Raw genomic sequence first — 19153 nt, 5'->3', positions numbered from 1 at the left:
ACTCCTAGATGGGCCCGGTGTTTGTGTCGGCCACTAGGGTCGCTAATCTTACTCACACAGCTACCTCATTGCGCCTCTTTTTTTCTTTGCGTCATGTGCTGTTTGGGGAGGGTTTTTTGGAAGGGACATCCTGCGTGACACTGCAGTGCCACTCCTAGATGGGCCCGGTGTTTGTGTCGGCCACTAGGGTCGCTAATCTTACTCACACAGTCAGCTACCTCATTGCGCCTCTTTTTTTCTTTGCGTCATGTGCTGTTTGGGGAGGGTTTTTTGGAAGGGACATCCTGCGTGACACTGCAGTGCCACTCCTAGATGGGCCCGGTGTTTGTGTCGGCCACTAGGGTCGCTAATCTTACTCACACAGCTACCTCATTGCGCCTCTTTTTTTCTTTGCGTCATGTGCGGTTTGGGGAGGGTTTTTTGGAAGGGACATACTGCGTGACACTGCAGTGCCACTCCTAGATGGGCCCGGTGTTTGTGTCGGCCACTAGGGTCGCTAATCTTACTCACACAGCTACCTCATTGCGCCTCTTTTTTTCTTTGCGTCATGTGCTGTTTGGGGAGGGTTTTTTGGAAGGGACATCCTGCGTGACACTGCAGTGCCACTCCTAGATGGGCCCGGTGTTTGTGTCGGCCACTAGGGTCGCTAATCTTACTCACACAGTCAGCTACCTCATTGCGCCTCTTTTTTTCTTTGCGTCATGTGCTGTTTGGGGAGGGTTTTTTGGAAGGGCCATCCTGCGTGACACTGCAGTGCCACTCCTAGATGGGCCCGGTGTTTGTGTCGGCCACTAGGGTCGCTAATCTTACTCACACAGTCAGCTACCTCATTGCGCCTCTTTTTTTCTTTGCGTCATGTGCTGTTTGGGGAGGGTTTTTTGGAAGGGCCATCCTGCGTGACACTGCAGTGCCACTCCTAGATGGGCCCGGTGTTTGTGTCGGCCACTAGGGTCGCTAATCTTACTCACACAGCTACCTCATTGCGCCTCTTTTTTTCTTTGCGTCATGTGCTGTTTGGGGAGGGTTTTTTGGAAGGGACATCCTGCGTGACACTGCAGTGCCACTCCTAGATGGGCCCGGTGTTTGTGTCGGCCACTAGGGTCGCTTATCTTACTCACACAGCGACCTCGGTGCAAATTTTAGGACTAAAAATAATATTGTGAGGTGTGAGGTATTCAGAATAGACTGAAAATGAGTGTAAATTATGGTTTTTGAGGTTAATAATACTTTGGGATCAAAATGACCCCCAAATTCTATGATTTAAGCTGTTTTTTAGTGTTTTTGGAAAAAAACACCCGAATCCAAAACACACCCGAATCCGACAAAAATAATTCGGTGAGGTTTTGCCAAAACGCGTTCGAACCCAAAACACGGCCGCGGAACCGAACCCAAAACCAAAACACAAAACCCGAAAAATTTCAGGCGCTCATCTCTAGAAATCACTGGGAATATGGCCACTGTGCCATTTTCCAGGAGTTCTGTGCATGTGCAGTATAGAAATCACTGGGAATATGGCCACTGCATCATTTTCCAGGAGATCTGCGCATGTGCAGTATAGAAATCACTGGGAATATGGCCACTGCACCATTTTCCAGGAGATCTGTGCATGCGCAGTATAGAAATCACTGGGAATATGGCCACTGCACCATTTTCCAGGAGATCTGTGTATGTGCAGTATAGAAATCACTGGGAATATGGCCACTGCGCCATTTTCCAGGAGATCTGTGCATGCGCAGTATAGAAATCACTGGGAATATGGCCACTGCGCCATTTTCCAGGAGATCTGCGCATGCGCAGTATAGAAATCACTGGGAATATGGCCACTGCACCATATTCCAGGAGATCTGTGCATGCGCAGTATAGAAATCACTGGGAATATGGCCACTGCGCCATTTTCCAGGAGATCTGTGCATGCGCAGTATAGAAATCACTGGGAATATGGCCACTGCGCCATTTTCCAGGAGATCTGTGCATGCGCAGTATAGAAATCACTGGGAATATGGCCACTGCGCCATTTTCCAGGAGATCTGTGCATGTGCAGTATAGAAATCACTGGGAATATGGCCACTGCATCATTTTCCAGGAGATCTGCGCATGTGCAGTATAGAAATCACTGGGAATATGGCCACTGCGCCATTTTTCAGGCGATCTGTGCATGCGCAGTATAGAAATCACTGGGAATATGGCCGCTGCACCATTTTCCAGGAGATCTGCGCATGCGCAGTAGAGAAATCACTGGGAATATGGCCGCTGCGCCATTTTCCAGGAGATCTGCGCATGCGCAGTATAGTCTAAACCCTCTAGTGCTCAGTTTCTACAGCGCTGCTGACAGAGAGCAGTGGGCCTGAACAGAGGAGGCTGCACACGGGCCTCCCCCTCTCTTAAAGTGCTCCTGAGGGGCAGATACCTTTATTTTTATTTTTTGCAGGCAGGGTAAGTACTGGCTGCTTTTGCATGTAGCCTACAAATGCTGGATAGCTTTACTGTTACACTACCATTTATATCTGAGTATGGATACACCGCTTTAATCAAATACTACTTTCTGACCGCAAATGCCGAGTCGCACCCAGGATTTGTACGCGGGTCCTTCCCAGGGGCGACTCAGAGAAACCCATTTCAGACAGGTGGCTGACCGCGGCTTATTGCCGGGTTGGTGATGTTACCACTGATACGTCCGGAGGCGGTGCTTGGAGATGAGATGATCTCCAAGCACCGCCTCTTCCTATGGCATGACAGGGTCCCAGGTAGCATTGACCCGGCTTAGCCGTTAACACCACACCGCGTCCTGAGTTGAAGCCGTGTTCAACCTTGGTTGCAGCCTCAGTTCAAATACTGGTTTGCTCAGCTTGGGTTATGTCAATTGGTCCCCTTCAGAGTGCGCCACAACACGGGTCGCTGCGCATTCCAATAACCCGGGTTATTACTGGCGGTCTGAAAGGCGTGTAATTCTCACTGCACATTATGTAATGCAGTGCAGCATGGTTTTACCAAAGTGCATCGTTACTTGCTTTGCTCCCAATTCTGAACCAGCTCAATATAATGGTCTGTTTCAATAAATGTACATAATGCAGTTTGGAGAAATGTCCTGATCTTTTATAAAAAAAAATTTGTGTGATCTCATTTTAGGTAAAAGTCCTAAACACAACAAATTTCGATCGGTCAACAATGAATTCATCGGTTATCTACAGCGATTTCACGTCTAACTCCAACAACAGAGCAGCGGAGTTTCTGAGAATAATCTTTGAGATATTGACCGTGATGTTCTTCCTCCTCTTCCTCTACTTCCTGTCGCTCATGCTCCATGTCTTCTTCACCACCGCTCATGTCCGTGACAACGCCCGATACATCCTGTTTATACACATGCTAATTAATGACACGTTATATCTTGCTGCCGGACTTACTCTTTTTATGTTATCGATGTTCTTGGTATACATCCCTGTGCCCGTTTGCTATGTCATAGTCACTCTGGCATCAGTGACATTTAGGATTACACCCTACAATTTGCTGGCCATGGCCGTGGAACGTTACGTAGCCATTTGTTTCCCTCTGAGACATGTGACACTTTGTACGTCACAGAGAACTAATTATATCATTACCTCCATATGGGTAATTGGTCTAATACCAAATATAGCCGATTTCATTGTCCTGAGATCCTCAGTGGAAAATAGTTTTTTTTCTCAGAAAGTTATATGTTTGCAGGCTACAGTAACACTAAAAAGTGTTCAAATTTCCATATCAAGTAACATCCTCATCATTAGCCTAATTCTGGTCGGATTAATCATTGTCTTCACGTATATTAGAGTGATGCTCATCGCGAGGAGAATGAACTCAGGAAGTTCTGCCTCCAAAGCTGGTAAAACCATAATGCTCCACGCGTTTCACTTTCTGCTGTGTATAGTATCCTTACTTTCCCCAATTACAGACTCTTATCTCAGAAGATATAGTAACGTCTTACCCATTGTCGACTTTCTCTTTCTTTCATGTCTACCCAGATGCCTGAGTCCTTTAATTTATGGAATACGAGACAATGTGTTTCGTAAAAGAATAAAACAGTTCTGCTTGACAAACCTTAAGGATTGATTGTTCAATGACATTGGGTTGATGTCTATCGAAATGTGTTTCTAAAATGAACATGATACAAAAATCCATTCACTTGTTGTAAGTAGATATCTTCTGTGTAGTTGTCTACAAATATTCCTGAAAGTGGAGTTAATAAAGAAACTTCCAACAGTGTAAACTCCAAGAAAATCTTTTTTTATTGCACTTTATTAAAGTCATTAGACAGTACACAGGTACAATCAGGGCCGGGCCAAGGTAAATGAATATATATTTTGGCACTCCTCAGTGGAATATATAGGGGCGTGGTTTCACGGGGAAGGGGCGGGGTCACAGAATAGTACCAATTCGCATTACACCGCACAGTAGTGTCTGTTAGTCACATTACACAACAAGGTAGAGAACATTATACATGTTATACTACAGCAGAACCCCTTTTACACATTATGCCATGGAAGTCCCTTATACACTTTGAACCACAGTAGAGACGCTTATACATGTTACACCACAGTAGAGTTCCTTTTACACATATGGCCATAGTAGAGCCTCTACTACACAGTACATGTTACCCACCCCTAGAACCACCACTGACTGGAATGCAATAAGAACAGCCTGTTTGTATATATTATTCAGATAGTGCACTAGATAAACTAGACTAATTTATAAATGGCATACAGTGTATTGGCATACAGTGTTATTGTTACAGTGTGTAACAATAACACTGGCAAAAACACTAACACACACACAGGGGTGGATTGAGATGAAAATGATAGGGGGGTGGGGGACGCATGCTCTCCCAAAATGGGGCCTAGTCCCACTAGAAGGGACATAGCCTCACAGGATGTGCGGTGCGTGGGCCACAAATGCAACTTGTCAAAATTTGTAAAGAATTTTTTATTTTATTTTTCTTAGCAGCGTCTCTTGCACACAATTTCCGTAGTAGGCAGTGGGTGATTGGAAGTGAGAGAGGATGACGGGAAGAGAGAGAGAGGGTGACAAGCAGGGGGTTATGGAGAAGCAGTGGGTGTCAGGGAGAGGGTAACAGGAGTGGCACCCCATCAGAGCTGCTATGGGCATTTATGTGACTTCTGTGCCCTTTTTACCCCTACAATATGCAGCCTGTCTGGGCGCTTTGTGACTTGCAGCAGAGAAAGAGTTAAATACACATTATGTGCTCTAGCTGACATGCACTGGAACAGATAACAGCCGGGTGCTTGGACTGCTGGCAGTGGGGCGGTGGCCATCTTAGGTGAACAGCTAACAGTAAGGAGCGTTATGGTGCTGTGCAGGTAGCAGGTGAGCCTGCACAACTTACAGGAAGGCTGCCTGGGGCATAGGCCTGTGTTTGGAAACCAGAATTGAGATCCAAAACTTCCCCTGTTAGAGCAGGAAGGCTGAGCAGCAGCTGGTAGAGTGACAGCTGGGAGGCAGAGCGTGTCATCAGAGCGTGTCATCAGAGCCACAGATGCAGCTGTAGAAGTGAAAGCTTCTCTCAGTCCCCGGTATAGCTGTGAGAGGTGTCATAGAAGCAGCCAGCTGAGAGGTTTTGTAAGTGTACATTGCACTATGGGCCTAATTCAGACCTGATCGCAGCAGCATATTTATTAGCAAATAGGCAAAACCATGTGCAGTGCAGGTGGGGCGGGTGTAACATGTGCAGAGAGAGTTAGATTTGGGTGTGGTGTGTTCAAACTGAAATCTAAATGACAGTGTAAAAAAAAAAGCAGCCAGTATTTACCCTGCACAGAAACAATATAACCCCCCCAAATCTAACTCTCTCTGCACATGTTATATCTGCCCCACCTGCAGTGCACATGGTTTAGCCCAAAACCATGTGCACTGCAGGGGGGGCAGATATAACATTTGCAGAGAGAGTTAGATTTGGGTGGGTTATTTTGTTTCTGTGCAGGGTAAATACTGGCTGCTTTACTTTCACACTGCAATTTAGATTGCAGATTGAACTCACCACACCCACATCTAACTCTCTCTGCACATGTTACATCTGCCTCCCCTGCAGTGCACATGGTTTTGCCCAACTGCTAACAAAATTCCTGCTGCGATCAACTCAGAATTACCCCCTATAACCAAAGCCTTTCTTACACAGCAGCACAGTGAGTACAGCAGAACCTGCCTGTGAAGTAACATAGTAACATAGTAACATAGTAACATAGTATCGGAGGTTTAAAAAAGACAATTGTCCATCGGGTTCAACCTATTTGTGGTCTCCTATGCATGATGATTTGACTAAAATTTCTGACGGATGCTGCTGTCAGCCGTTGCATTTTATCCCTATTTATAGTAACTATAATGCATGACTATGCACCATACCCCTGGATATCCTTATCCATTAGGAATTTATCTAACCCATTCTTAAAGGTGTTGACAGATTCCGCCATTACAACTCCCTCGGGCAGGGAATTCCAAACACGTATCGTCCTTACCGTGAAAAAGCCTTTACGCCGTATTGTACGGAATCTCCTCTCCTCTAACCTGAGCGAGTGTCCACGAGTCCTCTGTGTTGATCTAACCAAAAACAGGTCCCGCGCAAGCTCTGTGTATTGTCCCCTTATATATTTGTAGATGTTGATCATATCCCCTCTTAGTCTCCTCTATTCCAATGTAAACATGTCTAGTCTTTCAAGCCTTTCCTTGTATTCCATCGTCTCCATGCCCTTAATTAGTTTGGTCGCCCTCCTCTGTACCTTTTCAAGCTTCAGGATATCCTTTTTGTAGTACGGTGCCCAGAACTGTACACAGTATTCAAGGTGTGGCCTCACTAGTGATTTATATAATGGGAGTATAATACTCTCGTCCCTAGCATCAATACCCCATTTTATGCATGCTAATATCTTATTAGCCTTCTTTGCTGCAGTCCTACTTTGGGTACTACTGCTTAGCTTGCTATCTATGAGGACACCTAAGTCCTTTTCCAGTACAGAATCCCCTAATTTTACCCCATTTAGTAGGTAGGTGTAATTTTTGTTCATGTTACCACAGTGCATTACCTTACACTTGTCTGTATGGAAGCGCATTCTCCATTTGGCTGCCCATGCTTCTAATTTAACTAAGTCGTTCTGAAGAGACTCGGCATCCTCCTCTGTATTTATAGCCTTACACAATTTGGTATTATCTGCAAAAATTGACACCATGCTCTCTAGACCTTCTGTTAGGTCTTTAATGAAAATATTGAACAATAGCGGTCCTAATACTGAGCCTTGCGGCACACCACTTAGCACTTTAGTCCAAGTTGAAAAAGATCCATTAACCACAACGCGCTGCTCCCTATTATCTAACCAGTTTTTGACCCAAGTGCATATTGTGCTTCCTAGACCGATTTCTTGTAGCTTGTAGATAACAAAATACAGACAAAATGTGTATTGCGCTTGATGTATACTTATTGATAATTAAAATGTCAAAAGGTATATACACTGGTGTCTGCTTAAATCAAATTCAACACACAAGGAACTTGCTGGTATAATTAAAATAAACAAATTTATTAACACACACATTTAAAACCCATATATAAAGGGAAGCTCAGGCACACTAATATATTCAGATTTCTTTGTCACTTTGTATAAGAACTTGAAACAGTGTAGCTTATATGTTGCCACACAGACCTATGTGGTCTATTGAATCAATTGAACAGATTGCAACAGTCACTACAGCCTTTAGAAATTGATTAAAGCTCCCGTCCTCTATAATACTGGCGTCCCAGTGCAGAGGTGATGCTGCTGGTAATAATTACCCGACCTGCGGGAAGATTCAGTCTCGCAGCACAGGAGGTACCGGGGAATCTTCTAAGCGTCCGCCGCCGGCACTATCACGGTGCAGATATTACTGTCCTGGCGGGCGAGTGCGGATGCTCCAAAGGTATGCTGACCTGGCGTCCCGGTAAAAAAGCTCCAAGGCTGAATTCAAATTCACCGCTAAATGCGGATACGGCTGATAGCAATCTGTATGTGTGCAGACTGAGCAGGGAAGATGACGTCAACGCGTTTCGTCCTGTCACGCTCGGGACTTCCTCAAGACGATAGGGCTCCTTCTGTGTTGGCCCGTATTTAACGCCCCATAAGAACCGCCTCTATAATCATTAGAGGCACCAGTGTGCATACACAATCAGTTAATTGATTGTATTAAACAGCACCTAAACTCAAGCAAGTTCCATCTCTGTACATAAAGAACATCTCGTGGATTTATATCACTGAATACAGATTTATTAATGGATGTAATCATTATAAAAACATCACAAACATAAAATAAAGTTCTAAAATTCATAATTATTTATAAGAAGAATTTTCTTCATAAGAGTTATTACACGATATTTAACATTTTTCATATTATGTCAAATATCAGTAACAACCATCCTGAATAATGGTTTACTACCTATAGCCAATAATTGAGATATACATTCTAATATTAATAAACCGAATAAATTAAGTAGACCCTTATTACAATATTATAATGATGGTATAATGTTATGATAATATTATAGAGAGCAATCACAATATACCCATACAAAGAGCATTGAAATGACAATGTAAAGAAACATATTACAATCAAGTCATAACCCCCTAATAATGGTTAACCCCTCAGTCGCCAGGCAGCAGCACTTAATCTATACATTTATAATCAATAGCCTCATTTAGCCCTTTAGGGTTAAGAGTATCGAGTTTAAAGATCCATGCAGATTCACCAATACATAACCATCGAAATCTATTTCCTCCTCTCTTTGTCTGGCAAAACTGTTCAACTCCTGTTACAGATAGGCCTTTAGGATCCCCATTATGATATTTCACGACGTGTCTAGAGACACTATGTTTGGTGGATTTATTGAGAATGTTACACCTATGTTCCCTAAAACGACTTTTGATAGATCTAGTAGTCCTGCCAACATATTGCAGTTGGCAGGGACATTGTAAAACATACACCGAGTATGTGGACTCACAATTAAGAAATTGTTTGATTGGAAAGCTCACTCCGCTACTCGTGGAAGTGACCTTAGTTGATCTATTGTTCATATAACTACATGTAAGAGAGATAGGTCTATTACATTTAAAACTACCTAAAGGTCTACTGGGAAGCCAGGAATTGGAACAGGCTTCATTTCTCTGTAGAGTTTTCACAGATCTCAAGTCACTGGGAGCTAATATATTCCTGAGATTAGTATTCTTCTTATAAATCATCCTTGGTCTAGACCCAATAGACTTGCTTAATATTGGATCTTGTTTCAAAATATCAAAATTGGTATTCACAATTTTTCTAATCCTGTTAGATTTGGAGTTGAATTTAGAAATAAAGCATAATTCTTCCGGTGCTACGGGATCCCGACTCAAATGCAAAGAGTCTGCAACCTCCAAAGCAACAGGACAAATCCCCAAAGTTTATGTGGGTAACCTCTCCTCTCAAAGTGTCCAATCATGGTCTTCGATTGTTCGGCAAAGTCCTCATCACGTATACAATTATGCCTAATACGCATTAATTGATTTCTTGGAATATTCTTAATCCAAGGTTTAAAGTGGGCACTTTCATAGTGTAAATAATTACTGGTGCCCACTGGTTTCACATAATTGTTAGAAATGATCATATTGCTCTGAATTGAGAAAGTCACATCTAAAAAATTGATAGTGTCAAAATCAAAAGTATGTGTAAACGTGAGATTATAGGTGTTGTGATTGAGATGATTAACAAATTCCTGTGCTAAAGAGGGACCCCCATTCCAAATAATAAACAGATCATCGATTTAACGGCCATAGAGGACCAGGTTTTCTCTGTATGGGCCGCTCCATATATACTCCTCCTCGAAGCGGCCCATATAGAGATTCGCAAAACTAGGAGCAAACCTGGTCCCCATGGCCGTACCCAGTGCCTTTAAATAATAAGTGTCACCAAACAAAAAATAATTGTGAGTGAGAATGAACAAAATTGATTTAATAACAAAATCACGTCTCTCAATAGATAAATTAGGGTCTCTACATAAGTAATAATTTGCTGCTTCGATCCCGGCTGCATGCGGGATATTAGTATAAAGAGCCTGGACAGCAAGGGTGAGGAAACCCCACCCATCCGTCCAACTCTGTCCCACTACTTTTTGTAAAATATGCTTTGTGTCTTTAATATGTGACTGTAAATTAACAACATGATTTTGCAAGTGCTCATCAACAAAATGTGACAAATTAGATGTGAGGGAACCCACACCAGATATATTAGGGCGTCCAGGAGGTGATGTAAGTGTTTTGTGAATTTTAGGAAGGTGATAGAAAATGGGAGTGATAGGGTGAGTGCACTGTAAAAAATAAAATTCATCTTCTGAAATTGCTTTCTCACTTCTAGCATAAACCAACAAGTTGTTATATTCTTATTGAAAAGGGATAGTGGGGTTAGCCAATAGTGCAGTATAATATTGGATATCTTGTAATTGTCTATAGGCCTCCATAGTATAATCTTCTCTACTCTGTAAGACAATACCCCCTCCCTTGTCTGCTGGTCTTATGACAAGGGAGAGGGTTTCCCTTAGTTCTTTCAGGACCAATCTCTCTTTTTTGGACAAATTGGAGGTATGATCACAATAATGAGTGTTATATCTTTTCTCGGGTTTACGACAAAGAGATTTAAGATCATTCAAAGTTTTGTTATAAAAAATGGTAATAGCAGGACTTTTATGTTCAAGAGGAAAAAATTGAGATTTCTTAAATTTAGGTAGACAAGAAGAGTCTTTTAGTGTTTCTATATCGAACAATTTAACTTCCTCAACAGATTCACTATATAATTGTTCTAAACATTGTAACCCCTCTTTGTCAGAGTCATCTAGAATAATCGGTATTTCTAACAACTCTTGGTGCTCAAGATTACGATTAAGTTTTTTGGCTGCAAAAAAACGTTTTCTACATAGATCCCTCGTGAATCTATTTAGATCTAGAAAAAGTTAAAAAATATTTGGCTCTTTAGTAGGGGCAAAATTTAACCCTTTTTGTAGGAGGGAGATTTGATCATTGGAAAGTTTATGGGAAGATAGATTGAATATTCCACTTTCTTCTAAAACCTGGTCCTCTATGGCTGTTATATCGATGATCTGTTTATTATTTGGAATGGGGGTCCCTCTTTAGCACAGGAATTTGTTAATCATCTCAATCACAACACCTATAATCTCAATTTTACACATACTTTTGATTTTGACACTATCAATTTTTTAGATGTGACTTTCTCAATTCAGAACAATATGATCATTTCTAACAATTATGTGAAACCAGTGGGCACCAGTAATTATTTACACTATGAAAGTGCCCACTTTAAACCTTGGATTAAGAATATTCCAAGAAATCAATTAATGCGTATTAGGCGTAATTGTATACGTGATGAGGACTTTGCCGAACAATCGAAGACCATGATTGGACACTTTGAGAGGAGAGGTTACCCACATAAACTTTTAGCTGATGCTCTAATGTCAGTCTCATCGTTGTCAGTATCAGAAAAAACATCCACATTGGGGATTTGTCCTGTTGCTTTGGAGGTTGCAGACTCTTTGCCTTTGAGTCGGGATCCCGTAGCACCGGAAGAATTACGCTTTATTTCTAAGTTCAACTCCAAATCTAACAGGATTAGAAAAATTGTGAATACCAATTTTGATATTTTGAAACAAGATCCAATATTAAGCAAGTCTATTGGGTCTAGACCAAGGATGATTTATAAGAAGAATACTAATCTCAGGAATATATTAGCTCCCAGTGACCTGAGATCTGTGAAAACTCTACAGAGAAATGAAGCCCGTTCCAAATCCTGGCTGCCCAGTAGACCTTTAGGTAGTTTTAAATGTAATAGACCTATCTGTCTTACATGTAGTTATATGAACAATAGATCAACTAAGGTCACTTCCACGAGTAGCGGAGTGAGCTTCCCAATCAAACAATTTCTTAATTGGGAGTCCAAATACTCAGTGTATGTTTTACAATGTCCCTGCCAACTGCAATATGTTGGCAGGACTACTAGATCTATCAAAAGTCGTTTTAGGGAACATAGGTGTAACATTCTAAATAAATCCACCAAACATAGTGTCTCTAGACACGTCGTGAAATATCATAATGGGGATCCTAAGGGCCTATCTGTAACAGGAGTTGAACAGTTTCGCCAGACAAAGAGAGGAGGAAATAGATTTCGACGGTTATGTATTGGTGAATCTGCATGGATCTTTAAACTCGATACTCTTAACCCTAAAGGGCTTAATGAGGCTATTGATTATACATGTATAGATTAAGTGCTGCTGCCTGGCGACTGAGGGGTTAACCATTATTAGGGGGTTATGACTTCATTGTAATATGTTTCTTTACATTGTCATTTCAATGCTCTTTGTATGGGTATATTGTGATTGCTCTCTATAATATTATCATAACATTATACCATCATTATAATATTGTAATAAGGGTCTACTTAATTTATTCGGTTTATTAATATTAGAATGTATATCTCAATTATTGGCTATAGGTAGTAAACCATTATTTAGGATGGTTGTTACTGATATTTGACATAATATGAAAAATATTAAATATCGTGTAATAACTCTTATGAAGAAAATTCTTCTTATATATAATTATGAATTTTAGAACTTTATTTTATGTTTGCAATGTTTTTATAATGATTACATCCATTAATAAATCTGTATTCAGTGATATAAATCCACGAGATGTTCTTTATGTACAGAGATGGAACTTGCTTGAGTTTAGGTGCTGTTTAATACAATCAATTAACTAATTGTGTATGCACACTGGTGCCTCTAATGATTATAGAGGCGGTTCTTATGGGGAGTTAAATACGGGCCAACACAGAAGGAGCCCTATCGACTTGAGGAAGTCCCGAGCGTGACAGGACGAAACGCGTTGACGTCATCTTCCCTGCTCAGTCTGCACACGTACAGATTGCTATCAGCCGTATCCGCATTTAGCGGTGAATTTGAATTCAGCCTTGGAGCTTTTTTACTGCGACGCCAGGTCAGCATACCTTTGGAGCATCCGCACTCGCCCGCCAGGACAGTAATATCTGTACCGTGATAGTGCCGGCGGCAGACGCTTAGAAGATTCCCCGGTACCTCCTGTGCTGCGAGACTGAATCTTCCCGCAGGTCGGGTAATTATTACCAGCAGCATCACCTCTGCACTGGGACGCCAGTAGCATAGAGGACGGGAGCTTTAATCAATTTCTAAAGGCTGTAGTAACTGTTGCAATCTGTTCAATTGATTCAATAGACCACATAGGTCTGTGTGGCAACATATAAGCTACACTGTTTCAAGTTCTTATACAAAGTGACAAAGAAATCTGAATATATTAGTGTGCCTGAGCTTCCCTTTATATATGGGTTTTAAATGTGTGTGTTAATAAATTTGTTTATTTTAATTATACCAGCAAGTTCCTTGTGTGTTGAATTTGATTTAAGCAGACACCAGTGTATCTACCTTTTGACATTTTAATTATCAATAAGTATACATCAAGCGCAATACACATTTTGTCTATATTTTGTGTTCTTGTTGTTTGGGGGAGCCAGCGATCCCTCAGTGTTTGCAGCTGATGTATAGTTAATTAATCTATTACAAATATTTGCGCCAGGAGTTGGAGTGGTCAAACACTCTAAAATAAATTAGCTTGTAGATAAGTCTCATGTGTGGTACAGTATCGAACGCTTTGGCAAAGTCTAAAAAGATTACATCCACGTCTTTACCCTGATCTAGGTTTGCGCTTACTGTTTCATAAAAGCCAAGTAAGTTGGTTTGACAGGATCTGTCCTTCATAAACCCATGTTGATTCCTTTTAATGACCTTATTGGTTTCAAGGAACTTCTGAATACTATCTCTTAGAATACCTTCCAATACTTTCCCCACTATAGATGTAAGACTAACTGGTCTATAATAACCTGGTTCAGCTTTACTTCCCTTTTTGAATATAGGCACTACTTCCGCTATACGCCAGTCTTTGGGAACCATACCTGATATAACTGAATCCTTAAAGATCAAAGATAGCGGTTTTGCCAGTTCAGAGTGAAGCTCCATTAGAACCCTTGGATGAATGCCATCGGGCCCTGGTGATTTATTAATCTTTAAATGTTTTAATCGGTCACAGACTACTTCCTCGCTTAAATAAGTACCTATCAGTGTCATATTCTCATTATTGAGATTGTGTGTCAGTCCCTGAATTGGGTCCTCTCTAGTGAATACTGTTGAAAAAAACTAATTTAGTGTGTCCGCTATGTCATTATCATTTTTGCTTAAGACTCCCAACTTGTCTTTTAAAGGGCCTATACTCTCCTTCTTTAATCTCTTGCTATTAATGTATTTAAATATTTTTTTGGGATTCGCTTTGCTTTCCTTTGCTACTAGTTTTTCAGTTTCTACTTTAGCCGCTCATATTTCCTTTTTGCAAATTTTGTTACATTCCTTATAGTGCTGAAATGACTCTGCTTCCCCGTCAGATTTGTATTTTTTAAATGCTCGCCTTTTCTTGCCCATAAGTTCCTTAATCTTTTTGTTAAGCCACATCGGTTTATGATTTTTATTCCTTTTTTTGCTACTCATAGGAATACATTTGAGTGTATTTTTAGCTAGCAGGAATTTTAGTACCTCCCATTTCTCCGTAGTATTTTTTCCTAAAAACAAACCTTCCCATTCAATATCCCTGAAAAATACTCTCATCTTTTCAAAATTTGCTTTGCTAAAGTTTAAAGTCCTAGTTGAGCCAGTATAGGGCTGTTTATAGAAACTGATATTGAATGTGACCATATTGTGGTCGCTGTTTCCTATGGGTTCCCCTACTATAATACCCGATACCAAATCCTGATTGTTTGTTAATACCAGGTCTAAGATTGCATTGTACCTAGTTGGTACCTCAATTAGTTGGACTAAGTAGTTATCATTAAGTGTGTTTAAAAACATACTGCCCCTAGCAGTATCACATGAATCATTTTTCCAGTTTATCTCTGGATAGTTAAAATCTCCCATCACTACTATGTCTCCTACTCCTGCTGCTCTTTCAATTTGCTTTAGTAACAATTCATCATCAGATGCGTTGATACTAGGCGGCCTATAGCATACACCCAATACTAACTTTTTTATTCCTTTTTCCCCGCATGCAATTTCTACCCATAATGTCTCGACAGTGTCTACAGTCCCCTCCTGAATATCTTCCCATATATTAGGTTTTAAAAACGGCTTTACGTAAAGACACACCCCTCCACCCTTTTTATTTAGTCTGTCTCTCCTAAACAGTGTATAGCCCTCTAGATTGACTGTCCAATCATGAGATTCATCCCACCAAGTTTCAGTAATGCCTATAATATCATACTGTTTGCTTGCTGCAAGTATTTCTAGTTCACCCTTTTTACCAGTAATGCTTCTGGCGTTTACATACATACAACTAAGATAAGTATTTTCCCTTGCGTTAGGGACATCTTTCACCTTATGTAGCAAGGATGACCTGTAATCGTCATTGGTTAGTGTTTTGGTAAAATCCCTTTTAGTACCCATGTTAGTAACCTTACCGCCTGCTCTTACCCTCCCCCCAACTTCTCCCCCATTTCGTTTACTACCGCCATCCCCACTATTCTCACTGCATGACCCGTACTTTCTAGCTAAACCCTCCCCCCAGGCTACTAGTATAAATCTCCTCCAACCTTCTAACCATCCTTCCCCCCAGCACCGCTGCCCCCTCCTCAGTCAGGTGCAATCCGTCATGACAGAAGAGATGGCGCCTGACTGAGAAGTCCGCCCAGTGTTCCAGGAACACAATCCCCTCTTTCCTGCACCAATCCCTAAACCACACATTTACCTCCCTAATCTCCCTCTGCCTCCCTGAACTAGCGCGTGGCACGGGTAATAATTCCGAGAATATTACCTTAGATGTTCTTGCCTTCAGTTTCTTTCCTAAGTCCCTACAGTCTTTCTTAAGGACATCCCACCTTCCGCTAACTTTGTCATTGGTGCCAACATGCACCAAGACCGTCGGGTCTTTGCCAGCCCCTCCCAACAATCTATCTACCCGGTCCGCGATGTGCCGTACCCGAGCACCCGGGAGACAACAGACTGTACGGCGATCACGGTCCCGGTAGCAGATTGCCCTATCTGCCTTCCTGATGATAGAATCCCCTACCACCATCATCTGACTAGGTACCTCTCTATCTTTTATCCCAACCGCGCCAGAGGGACCGCACCTCTGGATGCTAGAGGGAGCAGTCTCCTCCGGCACCGTCATTTCTTCACTATCATCCTCCGATTCCTCGTCCAATCGGGCAACTTTGTTCGGGTTTGATAGTTCGGAGATGTCGTGCCTCCCCCTCTTTTTCTTCCTTCTAACTGTGACCCAACTGGCTACCTGATCATCATCCTCTTCTACCAGTGACCCCTCCCGCAACTCCTCCACCGTTCTGTCTAAACTACGCTCGAGATTGTGAATCCCCCTCAGTCGCGTAACGGTTTGCTCTAGATCAGTTACCTGGGCTTCCAGGGCAACCGTTCGCACACACCTCGTGCAGATGTAATCACACTGGGCCGGTAGCTCCAGGTGTGCATACATCTTGCACGACATGCACTGAGTGAGGTCCTCAATCACAGCCCCTCCCATATTGTTTGTAAGGTCTAACTCCCTGTTACTCTCACAGAAAAAGCAGCAAAAATACAAAGTAGAAGACATAGTAGAAATATATACAGTAAGTACAAGACGTTATAGCATACCTCCCAACTGTCCCGATTTTCGCGGGACAGTCCCGTTTTTTGAGGACTGTCCCCCTGTCCCACCCGCGGGCCGCAGTGTCCCGCGGTGGGGGGGGGGCAGTTGGGAGTCTCTGACTCTCGCTGCCCTGCTTAGCAGAGCAGCGGTGAATAGACGCTGTGCGCATGGGCACAGCGTCTATTCACTGGAGTCAGAGGAAGAGGGGGCATGCCAGCGGCTCACAGAGCGCTGGGCATGCCCCCTCAGTGACGAAAACGTGCGTGTGTCCCAATTTAAAGAACTTAAACTTTGGGAGGTATGTTATAGACGGGATCCGGATTGAAAGTCGACAGTAACTAGGTCGACAATGTCTAGGTCGACCACTATTGGTCGACAGTAACTAGGTCGACAGGTTGTCTAGGTCGACAGGGTCTTTAGGTCAACATGTTCTAGGTCGACAGGTCAAAAGGTCGACATGAGTTTTTCACATTTTTTATTTTTTTGAACCTTTTCATACTTAACGATCCACGTGGACTACGATTGGAACGGTAATCTGTGCTGAGCGAAGCGGTAGCGGAGCGAAGGCACCATGCCCGAAGCATGGCGAGCGAAGCGAGCCATGCGAGGGGACGGGGTGCACTAATTGGGGTTCCCGGTCACTCTACGAAGAAAACGAAACCAAAATAACATTAAAAACTCATGTCGACCTTTTGACCTGTCGACCTAGAACAGGTCGACCTAAAGACCCTGTCGACCTAGACACCCTGTCGACCTAGCTACTGTCGACCAATAGTGGTCGACCTAGACATTGTCGACCTAGTTACTGTCGACTTTCAATACCACACCCGTTATAGACTATAACCAAAGCCTTTCTTACAAAGCGGCTATATGAAAGGTGAGCAACAGAAGTCAGGTACAGTTGCAGTAGAGATTAGTAGCACTTTGCCAAGACTGAGATATTGCCATGAATTACCACACAGCCATGCCAGTCATCTGAGAGAAGGGCAGCCAAGAGACTCATATACAGTAAATATACTTTCCTGCAAGGAGTTAGCAAGTTCTAAAGGATAACAAAGAAACCAATCTATTGATGCTATCTAGGAGGAGATATTAGTAAAGATGTGGTTGAATCCTCAGCATTACAGCCAGGGCCGGTTCTTGCCCTTGTGGCGCCCCGGGCAAAAGATAGGGGCGTGGCTTAATATGGGGGGTTGATCAGTCACGCCCCCATTTGTAGCGCCGCTGAAAGGAAAACAAAAAAAAAAGTATACTTACTAACCCCGCTCCTGATTCCAGATCTGCAGACCTCCGCCGTCGCCGCTCCTCTCCTCGGATCTATGGGAGCGTCTCTCCCATAGCACAGCATAGACACTAGAGGTCAATTATGACCCCTAGCGTCTGTGCCACAATGCTGTGCGGTGCGCGATGACGTCATCCCGCACCGCACAGCAAAGGTCCTCTCCATGAAGGGAAACTAGATGCGGCGCCCTCGGCAAAAGTCCTGCTAAAAACAATTGGAGCTACTCACATTCATAGCAAAACCAGAAAGTGCACCAACGAGCTCCACCTTGGTCGTAATTATATCACTCCAGTATATGGGGCCCCATTAGCATTATCATTTATATGGGACTATTTGAATTACGTTGTAGTAAGCTGAGGTAAATAAATAATTATCTATACACTGTTATCCTTCTTGATACTTACCTTCGAGTGTCACACAGGGAAAGGGTGACAGGGAGAAGTGGGTAATAGGGAGAAGTATCAGGTAGAGGCAGAGGGTGATGGAGAGTGGGTGAAAGGGAGAGGTAGAGGGTGACAGTGACAGGGCGACAGGGAGAGGCAGAGGGTGATGGGGAGAGGGTATCTCAGGTCTCTATGAGGGAGTAAAGGGGGTAAATTGGGTTGAAAGGGCTCCATGGGACAGGAAGGGAAAGCATTAGTGGGGGAGATGGGCAGAACAAAATAAGGGCTTTTAACACGAGAGCTGAGAGGAGAGAGAGATAGAGGGGAGAAGGAGGTAGGGGAGAGGGGGAGAGAGAAGGGAGAGGGGGAGAGAGAGAGAGGGAATGAGGGGAGAAGGAGGTAGGGGAGAGGGGGAGAGAGAAGGGAGAGGGGGAGAGAGAGAGAGGGAATGAGGGGAGAAGGAGGTAGGGGAGAGGGGGAGGGAGAGAGAAGGCAGAGAGAAGGGGGGGGGAGGGAGGGGGGAAAGGGAGAGAGAGAGAGAGAGAGAGGGAGAGCGAGAGGAGGGAGAGGGAGGTAGGGGAGAGGGAGAGAGAGAGGGAAAGAGGGGAGAAGGAGGTAGGGGGAGGGAGAAGGGAGAGGGGGAGGGAGAGAGAAGGCAGAGAGAAGGGGGGGAGAGAAGGGAGGGGGGAGAGGGAGGGAGAGAGAAGGGAGAGGAAGAAGAGAGAAAAGAGGGG

The 19153-nt window shown here is 43.1% G+C and overlaps 1 protein-coding gene across 3 annotated transcripts in view; it reads left to right on the top strand.

Moving 5' to 3' along the window:
* LOC134994416 (odorant receptor 131-2-like) overlaps window positions 1-19153 on the top strand; it is a 234680-nt gene that overhangs the window by 104021 nt on the left and 111506 nt on the right. Inside the window, exon 2 of one of the 3 annotated variants that reach the window (XM_063950981.1) lies at window positions 3127-4217. The exons of 1 other annotated variant lie outside the window; for it this stretch is intronic. In XM_063950981.1, coding sequence (XP_063807051.1) covers window positions 3166-4080 — 915 coding nt within the window. In that variant the 5' untranslated portion in view covers window positions 3127-3165 and the 3' untranslated portion in view covers window positions 4081-4217. Of the gene's footprint in view, window positions 1-3126; window positions 4218-5490; window positions 5605-19153 lie in introns of those variants that run through there. One more of the 3 variants, XR_010197452.1, reaches the window with a different exon arrangement.

The sequence above is a fragment of the Pseudophryne corroboree genome, chromosome 2 (genome assembly GCF_028390025.1).
Source record: "Pseudophryne corroboree isolate aPseCor3 chromosome 2, aPseCor3.hap2, whole genome shotgun sequence".
NCBI classification, from domain to species: Eukaryota; Metazoa; Chordata; class Amphibia; order Anura; family Myobatrachidae; genus Pseudophryne; species Pseudophryne corroboree.
The sequence above is the reverse complement of the archived record's forward strand: the minus strand, read 5'-3'. Positions and strand labels throughout refer to the sequence as shown.